Source organism: Equus asinus, chromosome 2 (genome assembly GCF_041296235.1).
Source record: "Equus asinus isolate D_3611 breed Donkey chromosome 2, EquAss-T2T_v2, whole genome shotgun sequence".
In the NCBI taxonomy this organism is placed as follows: domain Eukaryota; kingdom Metazoa; phylum Chordata; class Mammalia; order Perissodactyla; family Equidae; genus Equus; species Equus asinus.
In genome coordinates this window covers 29,272,201-29,297,963 of record NC_091791.1, presented here as the reverse complement: position 1 = coordinate 29,297,963, position 25,763 = coordinate 29,272,201, and the positions used below count along the sequence as shown (strand labels likewise).

Genomic DNA, 25,763 nt, shown 5'->3' with positions numbered 1-25,763 from the left:
CCCTTTTCTCCTCAAGTCCTGAAGTTGAGTTTGAGAGGCGACACGGCGGCGGCGGCCGCGCTGCTCCCGCTCCTCTGCCTCCCCATGGATATGCACTGCAAAGCAGACCCCTTCTCCGCGATGCACCGTGAGTACCGGCGCCCGGCTCCTGTCCCAGCTCGGGGCTTCCAGTCCCTACCCTGTCCCATCCCGGCGCGGCCCTAGCCCCCTGCGTTCATGTCCCATCTTGGAGGCCACGCTGGCTTCTCCCGGCCCCTGCTTTCCTTCTTTCTCTCATTTCCCAGTGTTTCTAAAGCCTCCAGTTTCTCTGCTTTCTGCTTTCTGTCTCCCATACTTCTCCCTCTGCCTGCTTTCCTACCTTCGCTGGTGCCCATCACCTGCCTGCCTGCCTTCCACCTGCTCCTCCTTAGCTGGTGGATCCACAGCCCCTGGCTCTGGCTCCAGCCACCTTACTCCCTGGTCACCCTCTTGCCTTGGGCTAGGGGACTAATAGGTAGGCAGTTTTCAGGGTTTTGTGTTGTGTTTTCTCTCTCTCTCTCTCTCTCTCTCTCTCTGCCTCCTCCTCCCTTCCCTTATCTCTACCTTCCTCAAACTTACAGTGTGGTTGTCCAGGACGAGACTCCTAGCGTGGGCAGCCTAAGTGTCAGGACAATCAGGCAGTTGAGTGTGGGGGTGGGGTGCCCCCTTCTGACCCTCAGCTCCCAGTATCTCTGGGCCCTGCCAGCGCAACCAAGGCTTCTTGTGGGCTGGGTTGAAATACTTCCTTCCTCTTCTTTTCTTTCCTACCTCCCCTATCTCTCCTTCTCCTTCTCTTCTCCTTGAGTTGGGAGTCTGAGATTGGCAGGACCTGGTGGTCATCTTTCTCCACCTCTCCCTGGAAGGTGCTCTAAAAACAAAGAGGGGTTCCAAGGAGAAATCGAAATCAGCAAGAGATCAAGTAGAGGAGCCTTCCAGGCGGCGCCTGGAGATATCTGCCGAGAAGCTCTGCTTCCAGTTCTGGAGGCTCCTTGTCGGCCTCCCATTCCCTGGTGAGGGTGGTCCAGCCAGTGACCCTGCCAGGGGGTAGGCAAAGAGGAAGGAAATGAGAGGGAAGGAACAAAAGGAAGGCAAATGCCAACACCAGGGAGAAAGGAGAGAGAAATCAAAACAAGCGGAAGGAAATGAAAGAAAGAAAACCGAAAGGATGTTACAGAAAAAAAGAGAAGGGGAGAAAAGAAATGAAAAAATAGAAAAAGGGAATTATTTTAAAGAAATTTGAATTTATCTAATTCATGTCGTATGTCCTATGTCCTTAGCTTGGAAAACAATTGAGAGATTTTTTGACAGCTTTTTTTTTTTAAAAAAAAGATAGATTCTATATAGAAAACTTCTCCTCTGTAGATTAGTAATTAAGGATGATTTGTAACTTTTCACAGGGAAACTTTTTAGATCTGGCTTGGATCTCTGCTACAGGCAAGAGAACCGAGGAGGGAGAGATGTTTTTCTCTAAGCATGTATTTAGCGTTACAGGGAGAGCTTTTAAAAATACTCCTGGGAATGAAATATATTTTCCTAAATAATTTCCAAGCACAGGAAATCCGAGCCAGGGGCCTGGGGCCGCCGTGGGTCGCCGCAAGCCGAGCCAGAAAGCCTGGCTCCTTTTCGGAGGGAGTGGAACCGGCTCCACACGCTGCCTTCGCCCAGCCCGCCAGCCTCCTCGCCCGGCTGCCTCTGCTCTCGCTCTCCTCTCTGGCCGATTCCGCGGGGGATCCGCCAAGTCTCGGTTGTCCACTGGGTGCCACTTTGAAACCTAACCGGGAGCAAGGCTGAAGGTGGTCGGAGGAAGGGAGAGATCACCGCGCCGGCCGGCCGGCGGGCTGGCAGGCTGGCCGGCAAGCGGCCACAGCCCGAGTCGGCGCCGGCGGCAGTGGCGCATTCCAGGCCCGACTCAGCGCCGGCTCCCGGTCCCCAGACCTGGACTCCCACCGTGCCCCCTTCCCATCCCCACCCCTTAGATTGGGGTCGAGGGGCCGGGCCCGGAGCCCGGGGAGGCTGAATTATTCATCTTTAATCTGCCCGCAGCTGCCGCCTTTTCATAACGGTAACGCGAGTTCTCCCGGGGCCTAAATTATTGATGAACGGGGTTTGGAGGGTGGGGAGGGGTGAGGAGTGGGGCTAGAGGTAGGGAGACTAGCGGGGATGGGGGGGTAAAATAGAAGTTCCGTCCGCCCCCAGCCTCCAGATCAGAGGCCTCTCCCAGGGGGTTTCGCCTGCCCTTTCTCTTGGTCCCCCCAGAAGGGGACGACAGAGAAATGAGCAGGGCGCAGATGTCCCCGCTTTCTCCGAAAGTCGCCTGAAGCTAGTAGGGCGGGGGCTGCAGGCTGCCGACCCGGTCCGGCCCAACTCGGCCGCCAGAAGTCTCTGCGCTTGGATTGCTCAGTAACTGCGGCTGCGGGTTGATCGCTCTGGGTGCAGGATTTCTAGACTGCTGTAGGCCAGGGAAAACGGGGCACCGGGCAGTGCCCTCAGGCTTAGTATCCGGTGACCACCTTAGTTCCGAGGTTGGGAGCCCCTGCTGGAGTCGGACTGGAGACCCAGCGCCCTCCTTTTGGCCAGCAGAGCAAACGCCCTTGTTGCGCGGTTTCCTGGGCGGCTGCCGAGCTCTAAGAGGTCAGAGGGACGCGAGCTGGCTCAGGCTGGCTGCACCGGCTGCCCCGTGAGCCCTCAGCCCGCCTGGGCGATGTGTACCCTGCACCCTGGGCGAGGAGGTGGGCCCCAAGTCTGGCGCAGCGCGGCAGGCGGGCGAGCCCAAGCAGCCTGCGTTACCCCGGTGCTGCCGGGAGCCGCGCAGCTCTCCGCTGCCTCCCGGTCTCTGAGCACAGCCGACTCCGGGCCCCTGCCTCTTCAGCCTTCCTTCCTCCACCTGGCTTTCTTTGAACTTTACACACTAGGGAGGCCAGGGGGAAATATGGCCCTCCAAATATCTGAAGATAGAAAACATAAAGGGAAGAAAAACTCTCCATCGAAAAACAAAACAAAAACACAGGGAAGGAGGTAGGAAAACAACTCCCATCAAAAATAAACACAAGGAAAGAGGTTGGGAGCAAAAGGGGGTTATGTTAAGCACTTAGCCCCGGTCTGTGCTCCGAGCCCTTGTGTATGGAGTCAACTGGACCCATATTCCCCAAAATCATCCGCCTCCAATCTCACCTCCTCGCATGCACCGACAACTCCCTCTTGCCTGCAGCTGGGGCGGGACCCCACTCCGCGCTGGTTCCTCCTCTGCCCGGCCCTTCCTTTCTCCTCTTTCCTACATTTTTTCCTGCTGGCATTCATTCCCCCTTTGCTGTTTTTCTCCCCCTCTTCCTTCTTTTCTGTCTCCCCGCCGCTCCACTCCTTCCCTCACTTTCTCCCTGGCGTCGCACTTGTCTTAGAGCCGAGTTCTTGTCCAGCCCTCTGCCCAGCGTCTGCGCTTCCGCGTCTCTACCGCCCATTGGGTTCCAATCCTCAATCCTCCGCGTTGCGGTCGGCGGGCCACGTTCTCCCGCGAGTCCGGTAACATGCCCCTCCGCCCTGCCTGCTCCTTTCGCAAGTCCTGGGCCGCGGACCCTGACTAATGGTCGGTCCCTGCTGTGTGTGGGGTGTTGTGTTTTTTTCTTGTCTCTCCCCAGCAGGGCACGGGGGTGTGAACCAGCTCGGGGGGGTGTTTGTGAACGGCCGGCCCCTGCCCGACGTGGTGAGGCAGCGCATCGTGGAGCTGGCCCACCAGGGTGTGCGGCCCTGCGACATCTCCCGGCAGCTGCGGGTCAGCCACGGCTGTGTCAGCAAAATCCTGGGCAGGTGAGGGCCTCGGAGCTGCCCCTGGAGATGCTCTGTCTCCTTTCCTGGCCTGCCTTGGGTCGCTAGCCTGAGAACTTGGCTAAAAGTTGAGGAGCCGGCGGGAGAGTGGGCGCTCAGGTGGTGGCCCTGGCCCCAGGAGTGAGGGTGGAGCCGGGTCATCCAGTTCCTGCCCAGTTCCAGGATCCTTGTGGGGAGGCAGCCCCATTGCCAGCTTCAGTAAGGGAGGGACGCCATTTCTACCAGAGTTAATTCGAATTGGTGGGTTGGAGGAATAGAGTGAGTTGTGAAAATGGGTCCTCGAGGCAAGGAAAATCAGCACTGGGGAGGTGGAAGGAGGCTTCTGGTTCCCATAGGAGGTCTGTGTTCAGCGTTCAGTGGGAAAGGGCTGGAGGTGGTGCCTCAGCCCCGGTCAGCCCAGTCAGCGGGCAGGAGTCCTCCAACCGCTGTTCCTCCTGCTCTTCCCGAATGAAAGGCCAGGCTTTCCCTCCCAGGGCTGCCTATTCCGGCTGGTGTGCACGCAGCCCCTGGCATGACTGCCTCCCTGGAGGGAGTGTCCCCCTCATCATCCCTCTTTTCCTCCCCCTCATCCTCCACTTGGTCCCTGGCCCTAGCCAAGCGCCCTCTGGAAGCCGGCTCAGCCACGCTGGGCCTTTTCCCTCTGCGCTGATGCCTCGAGCGGGAGAGCGGCTCAGTGGCTCTGGAGCCTGCAGCCCCCCTGCCCCAGCTACGGCCTGCTTCTCGCTGACCCCGCCGGCCTTCCGGGCGCAGGTACTACGAGACCGGCAGCATCAAGCCTGGAGTGATCGGTGGTTCCAAGCCCAAAGTGGCAACGCCCAAAGTGGTGGACAAGATTGCTGAATACAAGCGACAGAACCCAACTATGTTTGCCTGGGAGATCCGAGACCGGCTCCTGGCTGAGGGCATCTGCGACAACGACACAGTGCCCAGCGTCTCTTCCATCAACAGGTGAGCCAGCCTCCCCAGCCGCAGGGTGGGACTCCAGCTCCCAGTTCCTGCCCACCAGGGCACCTCCCAGCACCGGGTCTTGGTTCTTTCTCCAGCCTCCACCATTCCTCCCTGCTCCCAGCCCTGAAGTCCTTTGGGCAGGAAGAGGGGACCTTGGAGGCAGAGAGATGGACAGACAGACAGGGCTGTCTTTAGCTTGGGGCTGGGTGTTCCCTGCCAGGCTTCTCCCTGCCGCCGGCATCCTGGAAATGAATCCAAGTGTTTGTGGTAATTAAGACTCCAAGATTACGCGCCTCGGTATCTAGAGACAATCACAGCCCACAGCCGAAGCCTTTAAAATGGCCAGTGTCTATTCATCGCTTCCAAACAGACTTCCCTTTCTAAAGGCATGCTCCCTTCTCCAGGGGCAGCCACCTGTCCTGGCTCCCCCACCCTCCCTGCCAACTCCCACAAAGCTTGCCTCCTGGGAGCCTGGGCCTTGCTAGTCAGCTTTGCACAAATTTCCGGCCTACAAGCATGAGTATCCAGGCCTGTAGAGCCATCAGTCAGCAACTGGCAGGGACTGGATGAGGGTCTGGACAAGGAGTGGGATGCCGGGCAGGAAAGGAGAGCTCCGGACCCTGAGGCTGAAGCTTAGGAGATGCCTCCAACCATGTAGGATGACTATGTCCAGGCGTAAGTCTGCACTGATGACAGGCCCGGGGACGTGGAGATAAGACAGGCTGGAGTCATTTCGATATATAGGAGCACATGATAGTCTCCCAATCCCCAAGCCACTCCAGTGTGCTCTCTAGAACACATATGCACACTCCGTGTATGTACACCCGGCCAGTGTGTACATGTGTGCAGTGTGCACCACCTATCTGTGGTGGGCACAGCACATAAAAACAGCACTTAGATGACGGAACCCAAGGTGGTTTCAACCTCACAGAGCTGTACAGCTTGATGTCATCAGAGACCCTGTACAAGTTCCAGACAGCCTTGGCCAGCCTTTCAACTCCTGCCCCTCATTTTAAGGCATATCCCCCAATGAGAAGAAGGCTGAGGGTTTCATACCCATGTTATTCTTTGCTCTCTTCATAGGCTCATTATCAGGACAACTAATAATTCAGATGGTGCCTTTTTCTGAAACTGGCATCACGTATCAAGGTTTTTTTTTTTTTAATATTTTGCAAATGATGTGGAATTATCCCAAATCATCCTGAAAACAGCAGGTAAAATTAGCTGGTAGAATGTACCTTGGCTAAAGAAGATTCCCTCTGCCACACTCGTGCTGTAACGTACTGCAAGGCGACCCCAGAAATTATCCCAGTGTGTGCCATCTGTATTAAAATGGTTATTCAGTTATGAACAGGGTAACATAATACTGATCAGCTAATTATACACCCTCCGAAAACCCTCCAGCTCCCTGGGCCTGGCTCAGCTAGGTATTGAAAGCATAGCGGTTTGACATTCAGACATCTTCTGGGTAGAGCTGGAGAAAGATGGATAGAGCTGGAGAAAGACGCTGGGTGGTTTGGGAGAGGAAGGAGTCTTTTGCATTTAAAAGCCAAAGGAGGAGGCTGGGGAAGCTTTGCAGCTGGGCAGAAGTGGCCGTTGGGGAAGAAAAGGGGACTAAGCATTGTTTTCTGAGCCATCAGGGACTCAGCCTCTTGGCTGGCTGCTGGTCCTGGGAGTGAGTAGGAACTGCGGCTTGGGTCGGAGAGCAGCTCTGTTGAGGAGCCGCGTTGCTGAGACTGGCTGTTGGTGTTCTGGAGAACATTAGAGAGAAATGCTTGCTGTTAGCAGAAGGATTTGCAAGTCTTTGGAGGAACCCATGATATGTATGGTTAAGGCAATTTGCTTCTCTCAATGGATGGAGAATCGGCAATCAAGGCAGGTGTGGTGGTAGCACCCCTTGCCTAGCACCCGGTCTAGCACCCCTTGTCCCCCTCTCCCCAACAGTGAGTATATCCCTCACTGGCTGAGGTGTTTTGGGAAGCTGGCTTATGCAAAAGTTTGGGAATGCTCTCCTCCTGAAAAGCCATGGCAAGCAGAAGACAGGTGACCCCAGGATCAAGTTCCAGAGGCCTTGAGATGCACCCACTGGAAGTGGGAGAAAGTAGAGCAGTGAATCATGAGTGGGATGAGTGGAGAAAAAATACCTCAGCTTGACAGCTCAGACGGCTGCACAGTCTGCTCCGTGAGGGGCCCTGTCACCTTTGGGGCATGGAGGCTTCCTTTGGGTGTATAGCCATCTGTGGGCAGGTGTTGCAGGAGATGGAGAGGGTGTGGGAGGAGAGGAACAGGGAAGACCCTGGCAGCATGGGCAGCCAGCCCAGGGTCTGCATTGAGGCTTCTCGGCTTGCTTTGTCACCAAGGAGCAGTCAGCGCATTCTCGATTTTGCTTTGGGACAGAATCCTACTGTGGTTCATATTTTGGAAAGAATTCTGGGGGCTTCCCAGTGTGCTGCTGAGTCTGGCTGGAGGGATGCTTCTGGGCCCCATGCCCTGAGCTTCATCCCTGTAGGTGCTTTGCTCCAAAGGAGGAAGGTTTATCTGAGATGCCTTGTTTCACCCTAAACCCTGATAAAGGCAGAATCTTTCTGCTGGCACTGGTGAGGTCAGGAACTTTGTGAATTCTCACTCACTGTAGGAAGAACCTGCAGATTTTCCTCTGTGCATAAAGTGTGGTGCACTGGGGAATGGGTGGTTCTTGAGTTTAGAGCTTTACTGTTGCTGAGGTGCCCGCTTTGCTGGGTACTTTATAACCATTAGGAGCAAAGGTGTGCATGCCGGTGGTTGGCAAGAAAGGAAGTCCACACATGCTTACCCACCTGAGCCAAATTGTAAAGTTTTTCATCTTCTCCTCCCCAAAACAGATGCTGCCGCCGCACTTAAAATATGCTGTTATGGTTATAAACTAAATTGCTTTTTCATGCTTTAAAAGTGGTTTTGGCTTTCTCTGATCCTGTCGCGATAAAGGCTTGGACATCAAACCCTCATTCTCTATTGGCAAATCCTCATAGAAATACCTCTATGAGCCAACACAGTGGGTCGGGGAGGCCTCCCAACTCCACCGTCACCCCCAGAGACCACTGTCAAAAATCCGGAGGGTTGACTGGATTGCTTAGCATGTGGAATTTATCTGAATCGTTCTCACTATTGCGTCACTGATCACTGAGCGTAGAGTTGCCAGCGCTTCAGCTTGTACACTGCCGCTGTAGAGGGTGGGTGTTTATAAACAGGTAACTTGATATTGAAACCCGGTGTGGGAAATGGCCAGGAGTGGGGAAGAGATGGAGGGAGACCCAAACTACTGGAAGGGAAAAAAGTCACCTAGTTACATTGCTGAGCAATTGACTAGGAGGAAGGATTTTCCTGATTATATGCCAAAGTCTTCTGGTTTGGCTGTTGCTCTGGGCAGGGAATACAGCTCCTTTGAAAGAACAGGCACAAACTCCAGATAGAGTCTAGGGTTATTGAAGACCCCCTGAGGGCGCTCTCTTAGAATGAGCTGACAAGAAAGCCATCACTCTCGGCTTTTGCAGCCTGCCCCACACTCTTTAGGATCAGTTCACTCCCTGCCCCTAGACCTTTGCAGTGGACTCTTCCAGAGCCAATTTCTCACTGATCACCTGCTATCCATACTTTCTCTGAGCCTGTTTGGCTCTAAAGCAGCACATTCATTCTCCTCGCAGTGGCAACACTGGCTCCAAGAAGGCTACAGCCCCAGTGCTGTTAAGGAATTCCATCTGTGTCACTCGCAGTTCTCCGTCAGAGGTCTGGCAGTGGGGTGACAGTAGTCTACCAGCTGTTCATTCAAGGACCTTTCCAAATAAAGTGGGAGCCACTTATTCTCGTCAAGGGAATGCTGAAGACATATTCAGGGCTGGGGTCTGTATCACCCTCTCTGAAAGTCAGCTTCTAGAACATGGCACATTTGACTCTTGGACCTGGCTTGGCTTGAAGCCAGGCCAAAGGGGCAGCATTGCCTGCCACATCTCCAAACCCTTGCAGCTGTAGGGTGGTCAGGGCTCTTGGTCTCACAGCAAAGAGCCAAGGCTAGTTGGTGGGCTAAGAAGATCTCCCCACAGAGGCATGGGAGAAATAAAGACAGAGAACTTGCCTTCTGTGGCCCTGGGCCTACCAGCCCAGGCCACAGAGAGCTAACGGACATGCTGGTTACTGTCTGAGAAGCCTTGCTCACCTGTCCTTCCCCAGAGGGGGTCTCCTGCTGCTGAGGTTGCCCTTCATTAGAATGACATGTGAAATAGTCATGACTGTTGGTCGTCTTATTCTTAAAATGAGCTGGAGTTGTCCTCCTGAAAAGCAATCTTTGTTCCCTTAGTTATTTTAGACTTCTTGGCTGGCAGTCACATTGGTCTGACTGTTTCCCTGTTGGCTGGCTCAGAGTGGGCGGTCAGGCCACAAAATGGCTTTCAGGTGAGAGCAATGGCTGTTTGCCCTGAGTTCTTACCTCAGCTGGCAACTCTTGAAAAGAGGAAGACAGGAGGGGTTGTCCCTAATGAAAGCTCCAGGTGGGTTTTGGAGGGTGATGCAAAGAAGAAAAGAGAGGGAAAACTCTAAATAAATAAATATAGTATCCCAACTATTCTGAGAACTCAATAAAACAATCACATCAAATATGAGGAGGCATAAATCTTGTGTCTGCACAGGTAACCTACTCAATTGCTTTTATTATCGCCCAGGCTGCCTCCATTTATTACCTTCCATAGCCTGGGCAAAGGAGGTTGCGTGGAGGGTGGTCTCCAGTGCAATCCTACACCCCAAGAGGCAACAATCAACCCATACAGCCAGGGATTTCGATGGGAGCTTGGGAAGGGCCCATCTGTCTGCATGAAAACCAATCAATAACTCTGTAACCAGAGCCCTTGTCACAGGGAAATGGACAACACAACAGTTCAATATAGGGGCCACAGGGGGAATTAACCAAGTGGAGATGGGGCCAGGCAGGAGCAACCCCTGCAGAAGGGAAACGGGGTGCTTGGAGAAGGGAATATTTGGGAGAGAGTGGCATGTGGCAGGGGAGAGCAAGGGCTTTGTGTGCATATTGGCACAAGGAGAGAATGATTGTGCAAAGTAGGTCCGGGGGATAAGATGCATGGTAGAAAGTTGGGGCAGGAGGGAACAGTTGGGAAACGGGCTTGTTCTGGTACACACGGAATAGTATGGTTGTGTATGTGATGGTATATGTTGAGGACAAGAATATTATGGCTTCCAGAGAAAATATAGCAATAGTACTAACTGGTGCAGAAGGTAAACCACTACCACCACCAAGAGCCTGCACGTCAAAGAGAGGGTTCCTTATGAGCGCTTATGCGATGGGGTCCTGCTTCCCAGTCTTCTCAGCAGGACAAAGGAACACCTCAAACCAGGGGCTCCGTTGTTTGCTCCCAGCTTCCGAGATCTCCAGCCCTGCAACTTTCCAGTTGTGCTGCTCTGCGGCTTTGCCCCTTAATGCTCAGGTTTGTCCTTGGCCCTTCCTTGTTGCTCCCTGGAGTTGGAGTTCTTGCAGTAAGAGGAAACTTTGTAGGCTGGAAAGAATTTCTTTTTCACTTCCTGTTCTTTAAAAGATTGCAGTAAAGGGTGCTGGCCTGGCCTGCCGGCTCTCTGGATCACTGCTGTTTCTTCTCACACCCACCTGCCCCCAGGTTTGGATTCTTGCAGGCAAAGTTTCTTGAGTTCAGAGTTCAGATTCAGGCAGGGAAGCAGTTGTGGTGCAGCTCCGCCCGGTGCAGCTCCGAGCCCAGAGAGAAGGGCCCCTGACACATCCGAGCAGTGGGAAACGGTGTCTGACAACCAATGCCCGAATAACATCGAGGGAGAATTACATCACCTTGGCTTTCTCTGTCTTCTGTAAACTACTGGGCTGAGATGTTTTTCTCCCCCTTGAACAGGTTGTTTTGGTGCTGCAAAGGTGCAGCTTGAATTTATTCATGATGATCGATAGGCAGAGAGTTTGATATCTTTGGGATGTGTGGATTTGTGTGTGTTTGTGCCTATCTATGCCTGCTCTTGCCTAAAAGGGCTCCGAGGCCAAGAAGAGGAAAGGGAGGAAGGCTCACAGGATGTGACCTGCAGTCACAAACAAAAGCTGGACACCTTGTCCTTGGGCCCATCAGGTCAACGAGTGAGGTGGTCATTGGAGTGCTGGGTAGCAGTGATAGAGTTGGGCTGAAGATTCCTCATTTCATAGTTGGGCAAACTGGGGCCAAATTTTCCTGCAATTTTTATTTGTGCTATAACAGTCCATAGTCCAGTTAGTCCCCAATAAGAGGGGCTTTGCTACAGTGATGGCACCTTTGTGATGGAGAGCTATGTGATCAGCTGTCTGTCTTTGTTTCGACATTTGAGTCGCAGCCCAGTTGGCAGAACTCGTTGGGGACCAACTGCAGAAGCAGCCACAAAGATGCTCTTCCCCGTGCATCCCCTTCCTGCAGAGTTGTGGTGCAGTGACCCACCAAGGGCCCTGCAGTTCCTCTCAGCAGGAGGCAGGCAGCAGCCCTGGGACACAGTCACAGGCACAGCTTTCCCAAGGGCCAGGCCCCAGGCCAAGCCTCCAAATCCCTCCCCAGTCACCCAGGTACCAGGGAAATAACGAAGGAGCTGTGTGTAAGAAACGCACGTCTGGGAAGTGGAGAAGGCTTGGAGACCAGGAGGGGCCTGATGGCAGAAGCAGCTGCCTGGGGCCTTCTGGGGGGTGGGGAGCTTGACATAGGGGAGCTGTTGGGGATGTGGGAAACCAGAGGAGAATGATCTGGAACTGGAGACAAAGGAGCAAGTCCCTGTGTAGACCTGGGGGCTCTCATGTAGGAGAGGAATGGCAGGCAGCAGGAGAGGCCAGAAAGCCAGGCTCCTCTTGTAGCTCATCCTCAACAACCACAAAAATAAATGGACTCCTTCTGGTTTTTGCAAGAATATGATAAAGAGATATTTTGTGTTTTTCGTGGGAGAGAGAGAGACAGAGTCGGCATTCTAGAGAGGTTCAGGTTTATTGTAGGGATGGGGGTGGGGGAGAAGTAGAGCCCAGAAGTCCAGTCTGGAAAGAAACGTGTTAGTGAGGGACCATGATGGAGATGCCGTGTGGCTGCAGGGGTCACAAGCACAAATGCCTCCCGAGGCCACGGCAGGGAAGGTCAATGGGAGAGGCTGCAGAGGATGAGACAAAGGTGGTAAGAGCTAGACAAACAGGAGCTAAAGCATGTAGGCCTAGCCTAGAGGGCAGTAAGATTTGGTTTCTAAAAACTCTGTGCTGGTCAAATAAAACACACCTTCGGGCCTGGTTCAGTTCATGGGCCAGCAGTCTGCAGCCCCTGGTCTGTGTAACTGGACATAACTTATCTCTCTGCTTCAGATCAGAGCAGTAAGCTCAGTGCAGTGGCAGGGGAATATGACATTCCTTGAGCCCTTTAGCCCAGAAGGCCCTGAGGAAGGGAGGTGGGAGAGAGAGAGTAACTCCCTATAGCTAGGGGAGGCGAGGGTGAGATGCGAGTGGAAACGGAAGGACAGAAGTCAGGATGGGGACTGGGAGAGTAAGGAAGGAGGTGATGGAGTTGACGGGTGGAAGGGAGGGGCTAGGAGCTGGCTCTGCCTGGACAGGCTGGCTTGGAAATGCAGCGTATGGCAAGAGTGCAGAGCAGAGAACCACAGAAGCTTGAAAAGAGGGGACTGGATCTTGCTCATCCGAGCCAAGGCCTTTGATAGCGCTGCAAGGTCTTGGAGGTGACTTGAGGGAGCCAGAGCTCTGGGCAGCTGGTAGACCAGGCTGGTGGGGGCCTGAGGGGAGGCTCAGAGGTGGTAAAGGAGAAAAGGGGAGGCTAGCCAGGGAGGAGAAAGGTGGCTGAGCAAAGAAGTGGCATAGGGGTAAAGTCACAGGCCCTGAAGCTCCCTGCCGGCCGCCTATACCGGGCAGCACCTGCACGGCAGGCCAGCAGTGGCTGTGGGCTGCTGCAGTGCAGTGGCTCCATCCTGGTCCCTGGCAGAAGGGAGAGTGGGAGAGAGGCCAAGAGGAAGGGAGGGAGGTCTCCACTTCCTGAGTGTTCCAGATTAGAGCCCCCTCCAGCTGGGAGCCTCTAGCCACTTTGCTCTGGACTTCCTCCTCCGCCTGCCTTTGGCCCTGCCTGAACTTCTCTGCAGCAAGCTCCCTCTGCAGCCATCCAGGAACAGAGGCAGCCAGAGGACACAACAGGCAGCTCCTGGCAGCTCTTGGCAGGAGGGGGAGAAAGGCTGGGAGACAGGGAAGCAGGCTGGAAGGGGAACTGTATCTACCTTATAGGCACTATAAGGTCAGGAGATAGAGAGGAGTACTTGGAGGACTGACAGAGAGGGAGGGGGGCAGGAAGGGAGAACAACAGTGGCCCCGGAGCTTGAGCAAATGGGAGCAAGCACTGGGGGCAGCTTTCCTGGGGCCTGATGCTGCCCCTTGGCCCCAGGGTCTTTGCAGGGCTAGGGAAGGAAGTTGAAGGAAATCAGGAGCCTTGTGGACGGCGTCCCGCCTGACAGGCCACAGAGATGGTCAGGGAGGAGGCTCATTCTGCCCATTTTCCTGTGACCTTTTGTCCTAATTCCAGAGGACACGATGGTGCCTGCCTTGTGTGTCATACCAAGAGAAGTTGGTGACCATGTTGGGGCCTTTGTGTGGCTCTGTTTTGGGAGTGTGTGGGATCCTGCTATCTCTCTGAACCTGGCATTCGTGCCCTGAGAAGCTGTCTCAGTGGCCCCGGCATTCCGGGGAGCTTTTCAAAGGAGTCAGTCTTGTTGAACAGGGAGCTGGTAGTTTGCTCTTCAGAGTCCAGCTGAAGGCATTGTTTGGTCCCAGAATGAAAGCCTCTGCCATCATGTAGACAACCCGCCTGTTGGGGGGTCAGCAAACATTATCCACAGAGTACGGGGTTGAATGGATGGTAGATGTCCTGATGGGTTGATGCTGGGGCCCTGTCAGGTACACAGAGGGTCCTGATAGTTAGTCTGTGTGTGTGCACAGGTGCTTTTGCTCTGCTAGTGGTAAGGGTGCAGAGTTGTGTGTGATGCTGGGTTGTGGGTGTATGTAACACACTATTAAGAAAACTGGTAGCAGCTGCTTGGGCTGTGTCTGCTGAGGTCCTCAAAGGGAGTGTTCATTTAGGTAGGGACAAGGGTCAAGCTATTTGTCTCCTTTTATCATCTGCAGAGGGATAACTTCCCTTCCTCCCCCCATCCCCTACCCTTTCCTTCCTCCCTCTCCTCCTCCTTACTCAGGTTAGCTGGTTCGGGTTAGAAGGCCAATCTCAGTAGACTCTAATTGAAGAGTGAAGAGAATTTGATAAGATAAGGAGGGCCTTCCTTCCTCTAGGGACCAGTAGAGGTTTCGTGTTCCCCCACTCCACGCTGCTTCACTAGGGCAGGCCGCCCTCCACTGAATCTGACTGTCTGGCCTGAGGGAGAGCCAGAGCGAAGGAGGTATCCCCCAGGCTGACACTTGGGTTCCTTTCCCCAGTCACCATGGGCCTGGGAGGGACAGTCCAACAGAGCCCCGATGAGAGAGGAAGAGAAAGTAGAAGAAAGATGGCTGAAGACGGGAGAAGAGAAGTGAGAGCCACATGTGACTGACACCGACCAGCCCCAGCTAAAGCCTGTTTTTGGCCACAGAAATGCACTGAGTGGGTGTGTTGGGAAGGGGGTTCTTCTTTCATCAGAAAAGAGGCTCCGAAGCCTTTTAGCCAGTCTGTTGGGCTGAGCACTCAGCTCTCTGCAGGGGGTACAGCCCTGGTTCAGGTCCAGCTCCTCCTAGAAGTCAGGTTCACCCCCACTCTTACGCCCCCTGCCCTCCCATCCCAGCACATACACTTCGCCTCTTCCCTCCCCCCCCCCACTTTCCCTTAACTTGGCTTCAACTAGGTAATTCCTGTCCCCAGGGAGACAGGCGGGAGGCCAGTGCAGCCTCCTTAGGAGCTGACCTCCCAGGGTGGGTACAAAAAAAAGTTGAGAGAAATTCATTTCATGGCCAGTGGCTGCTGAGAAAAGGCGATTCTAGCATACGAATGTGATAAATGTTAACTGAGCATTAATCGCATTAAAGAGGGCCCTATAAACTTTTCATTTCTAATTAAATTCATCCAGTGATGCTGCCCAAGCGAGTACTCTGGGCCTTTGTTTATGTGGAAAATTAAAATGCAAATACAATGGGATTTATTTCCAGGAGTGGAGTGATGGGCTGGCCCCTCTGGCTACTGGTCTCCAGGACTGTCAGGCCAGGTAACTGCTTCTTTGGAGGTGCTGTCCCCCTTGGGACACATTCTGGTGTGGAGGGAGAGGCCAGAGTTCAAGGTCAAATAGAGTTAGAATGAGGAGAAAGTGTGGAAAGAATGAAAGAGAAGGAGAAAAAGGCAACAGATGATCCAGAAATAGGGGGAAGCATTGTCCTGGTTTCCCACCTTCCTCCTCCAACTCACACCTCTAGGAGAAAAGCCCCCAAACCTTTCTTATGAATAATGCCATCGCAAGCCTCCTCTGCAGCTCTGGGATGAAGGGTGTGTGTGGGAGGGAGGATTTGGAGGAAGCAGCCCTGCCAGGCATATATGGGCCTTCTCCTAAAAGAACCGAGCGGTCATCAGCAGGGAGGGCTCAGGGCCTGGATTTATCTCCAGCAGTTTGAGGGTCAGCTGCTGTCCACATCTTGGTTTTACTGGCTCTTCCTGCCAGTGCCAAGCGGCATTGACACAGGGCAGTGGAGCATAGAGGCACAAACCGAGGACGCCGTGCATGCACGCCTGCACGCACACAGCCTTCTCGCACGTAGGGAGAGCTGGTCACTCATAAGAATAAACAAATATCCCTTGCGGGGAGTCTTTTAGTGTCATGATGCCTTTGATAAAAGTGGTAACCCTAAATACTATTGAATGGAACAATCTAAAGTTCCTCTTTACCAAAACATAAATTAAGTCGAGTGGAGAGAAAACCTGGGTAAGAAAAATCATTTGGGTATGTCAGTAAAGGCACTGAAAGATCGCTGTGCTGCTCTGTGGATAAGGAAGTTGTAAATAGCATTAAAAAGTAGAGAGGGAAAGAAAATGGAGGTAGGAGAGATGACAAAAGGCAGAGCACTAAATCACAAATAGGGGTACAAGTACAAAGTCACAAGCCAGATTTATGCCAAGCTTTGCAAAATCTACAGCTTGGACTGACGCTACGTAGAGATACCAGGCGCACAGGCATGCAGGCATCCGGAGCCGTGTCAGCGTGAAGAGGGTGGATTGGCCACAACGTGGGCTCTCTGTGCCAGACACTGGGGCTGATCCCTCAGCTCCACCGTGCAGGGATCTGATCCAGCAGAGTTCTCTAGGCAGTCAAGGATACAGTCTCGTAAGGTTTTTTAAAGGTTTTCGAGCAAGCGAGTCTCTTGTGAGCTGGGTCTGCGTTCCAATGGCTCTCCAAGGTAGCCACCCATTCCCAGAATGGAGTCTGCTTGACCAGTTTTGTCAAATAACTGCCACCCCTGCCCTCTTTAGTCTGTTTTCTTGTGGGTTCTTCTTTTCCTCTGTAGTGTTCGCTTATGTCTCTTGGAAATGCAGGAGCGCTTGCTGACAGACAGGTTAATGACTCTGGCAACTCCCAAACATCTGGATGAAAACCAAAACCTTTAGTCAATCATCTATAAAGGTTGTCGATGTGACGCCAAATATCTGGCAATTTAAAGACATTCACATAATTGATTGAATCTCTTAGTTTTTATCCAGGCACGGCATCCACACCCATTATCATTTCATTGAGAAACACCTATTTTCAGAGGAAAATAGTCTGGAAATAAAGTGTTGTGGTTAGAAAGCATCTTTGAGGCATTTGAATCTCATTTCTGGTTTGAAGGGAGGCTGAGCTCGGCCCAAAAGTCAAGTGGAGAGCTGATACTTAGAGCATTTAGGATCTGAACAAACACAGCTGATGGACACTTTCCCCTGAAAGTTGGTGGGAGGAAAAATCACTTTGTCCAAATAAGCTTAAGCTGTTGGTTAGGCCCAGTTCCGTTAGGGAAGCCACTTGGCCATCTTAAAGGAGAATCTCAGGGTTCTTAGTAGATATGGTCTTTCATTCGTTTATTCTTTCATTCATCCATTCAGAAAACCTTTGCTAAGTACCTGCCATGTGCCAGACAGTTCACATAAACCTATATTAATGGTTTGCCAGAGTTTGAATCTAGCTTCCCTCCTCAGTGACTGTGTGGTTATGGGTAAATGTCATCTACTCTCTGGACCTCGGTTTCTTCACTCATCTAATGTGGGGATGATCTCTCTCATAGGTTCACATGAGGGTTATATGAATTAATCCACATGAACTTGCTTAGAACTGCACCTAGCAGATATCAAGAGCTCCACAAATGTTGGTTATTATTATAGTAATAGTAATCATCAAGTGTATATATCTGGTTATGTATCCATGTCAGTGTGTGTGAGTTCTGGCTTGTGTGTGCATAAACATTGAACTCTTTTAAATAAAAAAGCTGGAGGAGCCAAAAGGATATTGTGTGAACAGAATTATGTATCATGACTGCCTGTGAGAATTATGGTCCACTATGAGCCCAGCTGGATTTAGGAAGGGAGCCTGGTTTGTGTATATCCAGGAAAAAACCCCTCTATGACTCAGTTATCTGACCATTGAACAGAATTAGTCAGATAATTGCCCCCTTTGTCCACTTTGAGAGCCCAGTCTCTGCGTGTGTCTGTGTGTGTTTATAGGGGGGGGTGTGTGTGTGAACTTCATGTGGCTGCACCTTCTTCTCTGGAATAAGCCCGCTGTTGCTCGAAGACTTGAAGGTTGTCGTTCTCTGGGATTCACAGCGTTTTCATGGGTTGCGGTGCTTTGCATTTTGTAGTTTTTTTAAAGATAAAATGAAACAGTGATGGAAAAAATCCTTATTCAATGAGTTTGAAGGGTTCTCTGATTCTTTAATGTCATAGAGGGGAGAGAAGGGAGAGGAAAACAGGAAGAGAGGGGAAAAGAGGAGAGAAAATGGAGATAAGACAAAGGATGAAGAAAGACGAGAGGAAGAAGCGAGCAAATATTTGACAAATTCAAACCAAATCTGTCTGCTACTGTCTCACATATCTGGATAGACCAGGGAATTTTGGGAGGTTGATGATCATTGCAGTTACTTCCATTGTAAAGGATAAAAGATTTTTTGTTGTTGTTGTTGTTTGTGTTTCTTTGAGGAAGACTAGCCCTGAGCTAACTGCTGCCAATCCTCTTTTTTGCTGAGAAAGACTGGCCCAGAGCTAACATCCGTGCCCATCTTTCTCTACTTTATATGTCGGGCGCCTACCACAGCATGGCCTGCCAAGTGATGCCATGTCCGCACCCGGGATCCAAACCGGCGAACCCCAGGCCGCTGAAGCAGAACGTGCACACTTAACTGCTGAGCCACTGGGCCGGCCCCTAGAATAAAAGATTTTAAGAAAAAAATTTAGGAGAAAAAATTTACTTTGGGCTTAATGTATTCAATGCTATGGCTTAAAGTAACTGGACAACCGCAAATTCTCCTACTTCCTCTGTGCCCAACAAGAGTGGAGACGAAAACCAGTCTCCCATATTCACGATGATGTGTCCTGGCTCCCCATCTTTAATAGGAAAGCCCATGGGGTGAGACTGAGGCCCAAGTTCTCCCCACCGCTTCGACTTAGTTAGGTCACCAAGTTCAGCTCAAGGGACTTCCATAAGATCTACACCCAAATGCCTTGACCTTCCCTTATCTGATTCCTTTCTTAACCCTTCCTTAGTCCCTAAATTTAACACCTAGATTCCACTATTCTTCATTTACACCTATTAGCTGATAAAGGTCCTGACTTTTTAAATTAGAAAATAAATATTTTAAATGAGCCAAATTTGAATCCTGAGATCTTAATCATGCTTAAAATTTTTTAATAAGTGTAAAATGTGTAAGGGCCACCATTTTCCTTTCTGCCTATTCATCACCACGGGGCTGGATGCAGCCCTCTGTATGGAGGTGGACAGTGGTGAACTCTGTCAAGCCCAGCCTCTGCCATTGTCCAAATGGACCAGAAGGTCAAGAAGAGAACTAACCCCTGTCCCCATCTGATTGCCCCTACCTGACTGTAGTTTTTGCACTTCTCTGCTTAAATCACACACACACCCCTTGATTTATCACAGGATTTTATGTACATCAGCACTTATGTGGACATGTTTGTGTGCATGAATAGACCAATCTTTTGGCTGCTTTACTTGGTAAGCCTTATATATTCATAATAATAATATGGCTAACAAGTGCTTGCTGCAGTAGGAACTGTTATAAGCATGTTGCATGTGTTAATTGATTTAAGCCTCATAAACAACCCCATAGGGCTTTATAGGATTGTTTCTAGATGAGGTAAGTGGAGTACAGAGAAGTTAAGTAACTTGCTCGGGTCACAGGCTAAGTAGCCGAACTAGGATTTGAACCCAGGCAGTACTGGCTCTAACACTCATGTGCTTATCCACTAGTCCATACCTCACATCAACTTTTGATCAAAGGAAGTGCAGGCGTGCACCCCCTCTTGGGGAGCTCTGTATATTTTGCAGTCTCATGGCCAGCGATGTGTTCATACATTTACTTACAAGCTCAGAACCAAGACCCTGCACCCCAGTAGAAAGTCATGTCTAGCACGTGTTCCTCTGCTCTTCCATGGTGTGTGTGTGTGTGGCCCAGTGAGTGCTGAGCCACAGGGTCTGGGGATACTGGGAAGGAGGAAGATGCAGATGGCCAGACCGACAGAGTAGAACAAACTGGGGATTCTTGGAATTAGAGTTCACGTTGTTATTCCCATTGGAATTGGGGAGTTTACTCCCGTCCAACCTCCTCTAGCTCTATCAGTGATCTAGACTCCCCACAGGCATAGGGTTTGGCCTAGGGCTTAACTCTCCAAATTAGGCAGATGTAGGGAGGGTAGCAACAGGACCTGTGTCAGTGTGGTGAGGTCAGAACTATTTTGTCAAGCAGGGGCAGTTGGCTTCCAAGACAAATAGAACTGTGCATTTGGTCATCAACAAGAAATTTGTCCTGTGTCTCTAAAATCTTCCTTCTAGAAAGAAGCAGTGCAAATGACCAAGCCAGAGTAGCTGAAAAAGCTAAAGGATGGGCCCTCTCACCCACAACCACACGGAGAAAGCAATTACCGAATCATACACCACCACCCAGATCTGGCATCATTACTCAGCCCACATCACCAAGGAGACACCCATTAACCTAATCTCTGAGACATACATTATGAAAAAAAAGATGCTGATATGATCAACGAACACAATAACTCAAAGCAGAAACACAGACATTGCCAGCAAACAATACTCAAATTCCTCCAACTCGGTGTTACACCAAGTGCAGTCACCTCGATACAATGCTACCAAACACTGAGTAACAAACTGTAAGCCAGCTGCCTGGAATGCCTTGCACAATGCGATACACAGTAACACCCAACACAATTCAAACTCTCCATCCCACAGGCACACCCATACACAAAGGCTGAGATCATGTGGCCACCTGAGTGGTGGTAAACACCTGTCCGACACACACAGAGATGGAGCCAGCAGTACAACACCCAGCCCTCTGCATGCCCAGCAGGAAATGGTCACAGCTGCAGCCTCCCTGATCCCCAAGCACAGCGCAGCCTGCAAGGAAGCAGCAGCACCATCCTGGTTCTCCAGCAGGTGGATGTGTCCAGACCATCACCTCCAATAGGGCCTCCGGGCACTCGTTGCTAGTAAGAGAGTAAACTGTCCCCTGAGCCTGCTTCCTGAGACAGGACAAATCAGCTCTCTCCCGGTTGGGGTTTAATAAGACTTTGCCGTTACTGAAAATGACAGAGCTCCAGGGATGGAGAGAAAGGTGGGGCTGGGCTGGAAAGGGGCTCGCCAAGCTGGGAGCAGGAATTCCCCTTCCTCCACCAAGCCCTGCCTTCTGCGGCCGCTCCAGAGCCGAAGCCCTCTTGCTGGGTGTTCACTGAGTATCGATTCAGTCTGCAAGCAATTTTAATATTTCTTCAGGGACTTTCCAGCAACAGCACAAGTCATTAATTCACCCTCCCAAATTGCTTATTCAATAGCAGGAACATGGCTCCTGAATAAAGTCCCAGAATTTATGTGACTCGCACGAGTCAGGAGGTCAAACAACTGTTATGGAGCGAAGTTAAAAATCCAAATAAAATATTGACACTTTTTTGGGGAAGGGGAGGGGGGGGAAGTAAAGGTATTTAAAATAGGTTTTTGTTGCAATGCCCCCAGGATAAAGAATGGAAGGAGACTGAAGACAAGTTGGAGTTTATAAAATCAATGGAATTTATTGTACATCTACTTGGCATTTAATAATTCTCTCATTTCCACGTCCCCCCCACCACCACCCCACCCTGGCCATAGACAGAAAGATACACAGGTATACAAATGCACATTTATGCGCATCAATACTGGTGCACAGACCAATATAAAAACACAGTTGTGATGTGAGCATCTCAAATATCCTGAAAAGGAACAGCGATGAGTGTGGAGTCATGTATGACTGTGGCTTACATATTTGACAGAAATAGGCATAACTGGGCAGAGATTCATGAAGTAGGTTTTGATAAATCTATCCAGTCTTATAAATCTTGGATCAATGCATTAGAGCAGACATGAATATAAAGATATGCTAATTGTAGGAATAGTTTCTAGAAACAGAAATGGAGAAACACATCTGTATGCAGTATCACCACACAATCATGTGCAAGATTTGGAAACTAGATAGATAGATGGATGGATAGATGGATGGATAGACAGATAGATGGATGGATGGATAGATAGATAGATAGATAGATAGATAGATAGATAGATAGATGATAGATAAATAGATGGATGGATGGATGGATGGATGGATAGATAGATAGATGGATGGATAGATGATAGATGGATGGATAGACAGATAGATGGATGGATGGATAGATAGACAGATAAATGGATAGCAAAAAAGAGGAGGATCATCGAGAACGTTAGCTCAGGGCTAATCTTCCTCAAAAACACCCCAAATAGATGGATGGATGGATGGATGAATGGATAGATAGATAGATATAGGGAATTTGGAAAATCTAACCCCCAAACCTACAAATGCATATAAAATACACTGAAACCATAGCCACTTAACCTAAAATTGAGATTCATTTGTAACACAGACATGATGCTTATCAAATACAACTGTGGCACGTGCACAGAAGAGGGGCAGCGGTTTGAGTCAGAGCCACAGGCAATCTCTGCTCGTTGTGTGCATATACATTTGCTCAGTTGTCCAGATCATGGATGTGAAAAGACTGAAGGAAAAATTTGTTCCTGCCCAAATACATAAGAAACACAAAGAACTATTAATATAGAAATTTCCAGAAGAGGTAATATGATTAAGCCTACAAGACATTGGAGTCACAGGCCTGGACCCAAAGTCTGGCTCCAGTGCTATTAAGCATGTGACTTTGGGCAGGTTGCTTAGCCTCTCTGGGGTCTCCTTGGTAAAACAGAGAACATGCCTATTTGACAGAGTCGTAGTTGGGATTTGAATGAGAAAATGCACTTGTTACAATACCTGTCTCATAGTGAATATGAAATAATTAATAATTATTACTTTTACTATTATTATATGCAGCTCTTCTATTCAGGCCCAGTTTCTCATAGATTAGACCACCTGTTCTTGAATACGACTGACTTTTCTATCCAGTGATTAGCAGCATGGGTTCTGGAGTCAAGCTCCCAGTTTTAAATCCTGGCTCTGCTACTTAACAGCTGTGCAACGTTGGGCAAGTTACTTAACTTCTCTGAGCCTCAGTTTCACATCTGTAGAAAAGGGATAAAAATCTTCATAAGAAGTTGTGAGAAATAAATTAACCCATGTAAAGTGCTTAGCACAGTGCTTGGCACATAGCAAAAATATATTAGTTCACTATGGCCCTTACAATTATGTTATTATTATTACTAATAATAACACTCATTTGTTATTCAATAAGTAGGGTTTATTTGGGGTGTTTTTGAGGAAGATTAGCCCTGAGCTAATGTTCTCGATGATCCTCCTCTTTTTTGCTAAGGAAGATCAGCCCTGAGTTAATATTCATGCCCATCTTCCTCTACTTTATATGGGGGACGTCTGCCACAGCATGGCTTGACAGGGGGTGCATAGGTTCACTCTGAGGATTCCATCCGGTGAATGGAAGCAGAATGTGTGAACTTAACCACTGCACCACCGGGCCGGTCCCTCACCAAATAGTTTTTAAGTCCTTACATTGTGGCAGGTACTGTTGCCAGGTGCTGGAAATACAATGGTGGGAAAAAGAGGCAAGACATCTGCCATGGTAGAACTCAGAGTCTAGGGGAGGATTCTGTGTGAACTGAGAAAGCAAGAAAACAAGGTTTTAGCTCTGCACCAGACCCTGAGGGGAAGAGGGGAACAGAGAGGAATAGATTGGAAAGCCAGGGTGGTGCCAGATTGGGAAAGATTTTGAAGGCCAGGCTGAGGAATTTTGAATTTATCCTGTAGGCAATGGGAAGCCATTGTAAGGTTCAGCCACATCCCCTTCTTTCCGGAGGAGACAGAGGGAGACCATAGGTTGGTTTTGAATACTGGTGTAACTAGGTGGGAGGTGGGAGGGGCTAGAGGCTGGGAGGCCAGGCCCTCGCCAGCAGGCCCCACCTCTGCTGCAGCTGGGGGGCCCTTCCCCCAGGCTTCCTTACGCTTGTAGAGGGAGGTGCTCGTGCCTGAGGAGAGGTAGGAGGATGGGCAGACAGGATTTCTCCCAGCGCTGAGTCTACAGCAGCACCCCTTCACCATCATCGTCTCAGGCCGTCTTCTCGCCTCGGGAGCCTCCCAGCCAGGACCGTGGGTGGACAGCTGGTGGACCCCAGCTCTAGCCTGGAAGCCCTGACAGATGAGGGCAGGGCCGGTGGTGAGAGGATCTAGTCTGGTCACGCTCTGGGCTTGGCATGCACTGCAGACTGGTTTCCAAATGGTTAGTTAAACACATTGCCCCTTAATTTTTAAACCTATGCATATCTTGAAGTTAAATCAATCCATATGCTTACCACTCATCATATAAACCATCACTATTGCCCCCTTGGGCCAGCCCCATGGCCCATCTAGCCTGGTAAATTGTATCTGGCCTGGGCTCCCGGGGACACGTGGTGGAAGGATTATTGCCCTCAGTGCCAGTCTTAGAAGCCTAAATTGATGCAGAAAATATGCCTGCTATCTAAAGAACCCACTGGGAATCTATCCTCCTGGAATATACCAAAAAGTATTTTGAAGTTACATTTATTTTTAACCTGTAGTCTAGTTTCCACAGAGGAACTGAGAGCTTCTTGAATTTTGGTTACTGTGTCAGTTGGAGTCAGGATTAGCAGATGGGGGGAAATGTGGATTGACAGAGGATGAGCAAGGAGCCTTCTTAACCAAGACTTTCTCCCAACTCTCACAACGATGGTTTTCTCACCCTCTGACTTACGCTAGTCTTCTCAAATGTTAGAGAGTTTGAGAATAATCTGGAGAATTTGCTTAAATAAAGATACCTGGGCCCCACTACCATCAGTGGGCCCCAGGGATCTGCATGTTAACAAGCACCTTGGGAGTTTCTAATGCATATGGTTCAAGGACAGTAGTTTGAGGACGCCCTTCTGCAGGCTTGTTAATAGGCTCTCCCTCTTGGAGCTCAGTTATGACCTCTGAGAAGCATCAAAACAGGCAGAGGCTCTTGGGAGGAGCTCTGCTACCTTTGGAATCTGTGTATTCCAGCCGCATCCTGCTACAGCCAGAATGCAAGGTCCTGCCCCCAGCTCTGAAGAATGGCCTTCTCCTCATCAGTGGCCGTTCTCATGCACAGAACCCTGCCTGACATATGGGCACTTGTCCAGACTGAAACCTGCAGGGCGTGTGCGTGGGTGTGGGCAGACAACTCTAAACTCTGCACAAACTGCAAAGCGAGGAAAATGGTTCATGTGAAGCACTTCCAGGCTGCCAGTGGGAAGGGCAGGGTGGATGCTGTTTCCTCTGGGTTTCTAGCGGGAGGAGATAGTAAATTTCAGTTTTTCAGTTCCTGGATGTACAGTGGGGAGATTCCAGTTCCTTAGAGTTCTCAGGAGTAGGGAGAAGTAGGAACCATTTTGGGAGAGGCAAAATTTTCCTGAATGATCTAGGATATCTCACTGGAGGTTCTGCCATGAAAAGTCTCCAGCCGTTTGTGTGGCTCTGACTTGCCTCGGGGCTGAGCCAGAGACATGTGCTTGGTGTAGGCAGCTCTCAAAGGCCTGAGCGGAAGCAATTTCCTGCATTTCTTGGGCAAAATATCCTTTGTTGAAGCAAATATAGTTTTGTCTTCTGGAGTGAACCAGCGTATAATACCCAGGCAGCCTGAAGTCACTGGCAGAGGCTCCTCCCACCACTCGTCTCACTCAGAGGGCAGTGGGGCCAGCTAGTCTGAAACATTCTCTACCCTGGGGTTCCTTTGATTTACCAAAGCAGGAAAGACTTTCCTCCCTATACCAGAGATTAAATATTTCCTGCAAAGACTCTGAAGTGGCCAATCTACCCCAGGACGATTTAAACTGATTTATACATGTATATGACACATGTATGTAGCTACTTGACTTCTTGCCACAAAGACCCTTTGAGCAAACCAATGATATGACCAGGCCTGGAGCCAGCCTGCTGCTCCACGGGGAAGTAATTCCAACGTGGAGAAGGCAGTCTGTTCTAGGCAGCTGGACAGGATTTCATGGGGACATGCTTGGGGATCCCATGTATATATCATATTGGCAACAGCTGGTCCCAGCAGGTGTTGTTACTCCCATTTTCTGGAGGGGAACACTGAAGCTCAGGGGGGCCCTTTATCCTTTGTTTCTCAGAACAAGAGACTGGAAATAGAATACGGGAGTTTGGATTCTGGGCTTTTGGGTATCTCTCTCCTTGAGCCAGTATAGCTTAGTGGTCAAGGGTATGGGCCCTACCTGAATTCAAACCC

General features: G+C 50.5%; 1 protein-coding gene across 14 annotated transcripts in view; it reads left to right on the top strand.

Annotated features, from left to right (window-relative positions):
• The window catches only part of PAX2 (paired box 2), a 90,903-nt gene that overhangs the window by 11,622 nt on the left and 53,518 nt on the right, over window positions 1–25,763 (top strand). For 9 of the 14 annotated variants that reach the window (XM_070485222.1, XM_014841910.3, XM_014841925.3 and 6 more), the window contains exons 2-4: window positions 17–127; window positions 3,651–3,819; window positions 4,588–4,785. In XM_070485222.1, coding sequence (XP_070341323.1) covers window positions 85–127; window positions 3,651–3,819; window positions 4,588–4,785 — 410 coding nt within the window. In that variant the 5' untranslated portion in view covers window positions 17–84. The remainder of the gene's footprint in view (window positions 1–16; window positions 128–3,650; window positions 3,820–4,587; window positions 4,786–25,763) is intronic. The other 5 variants (XM_014841914.3, XM_014841932.3, XM_070485201.1 and 2 more) reach the window with 1 other exon arrangement.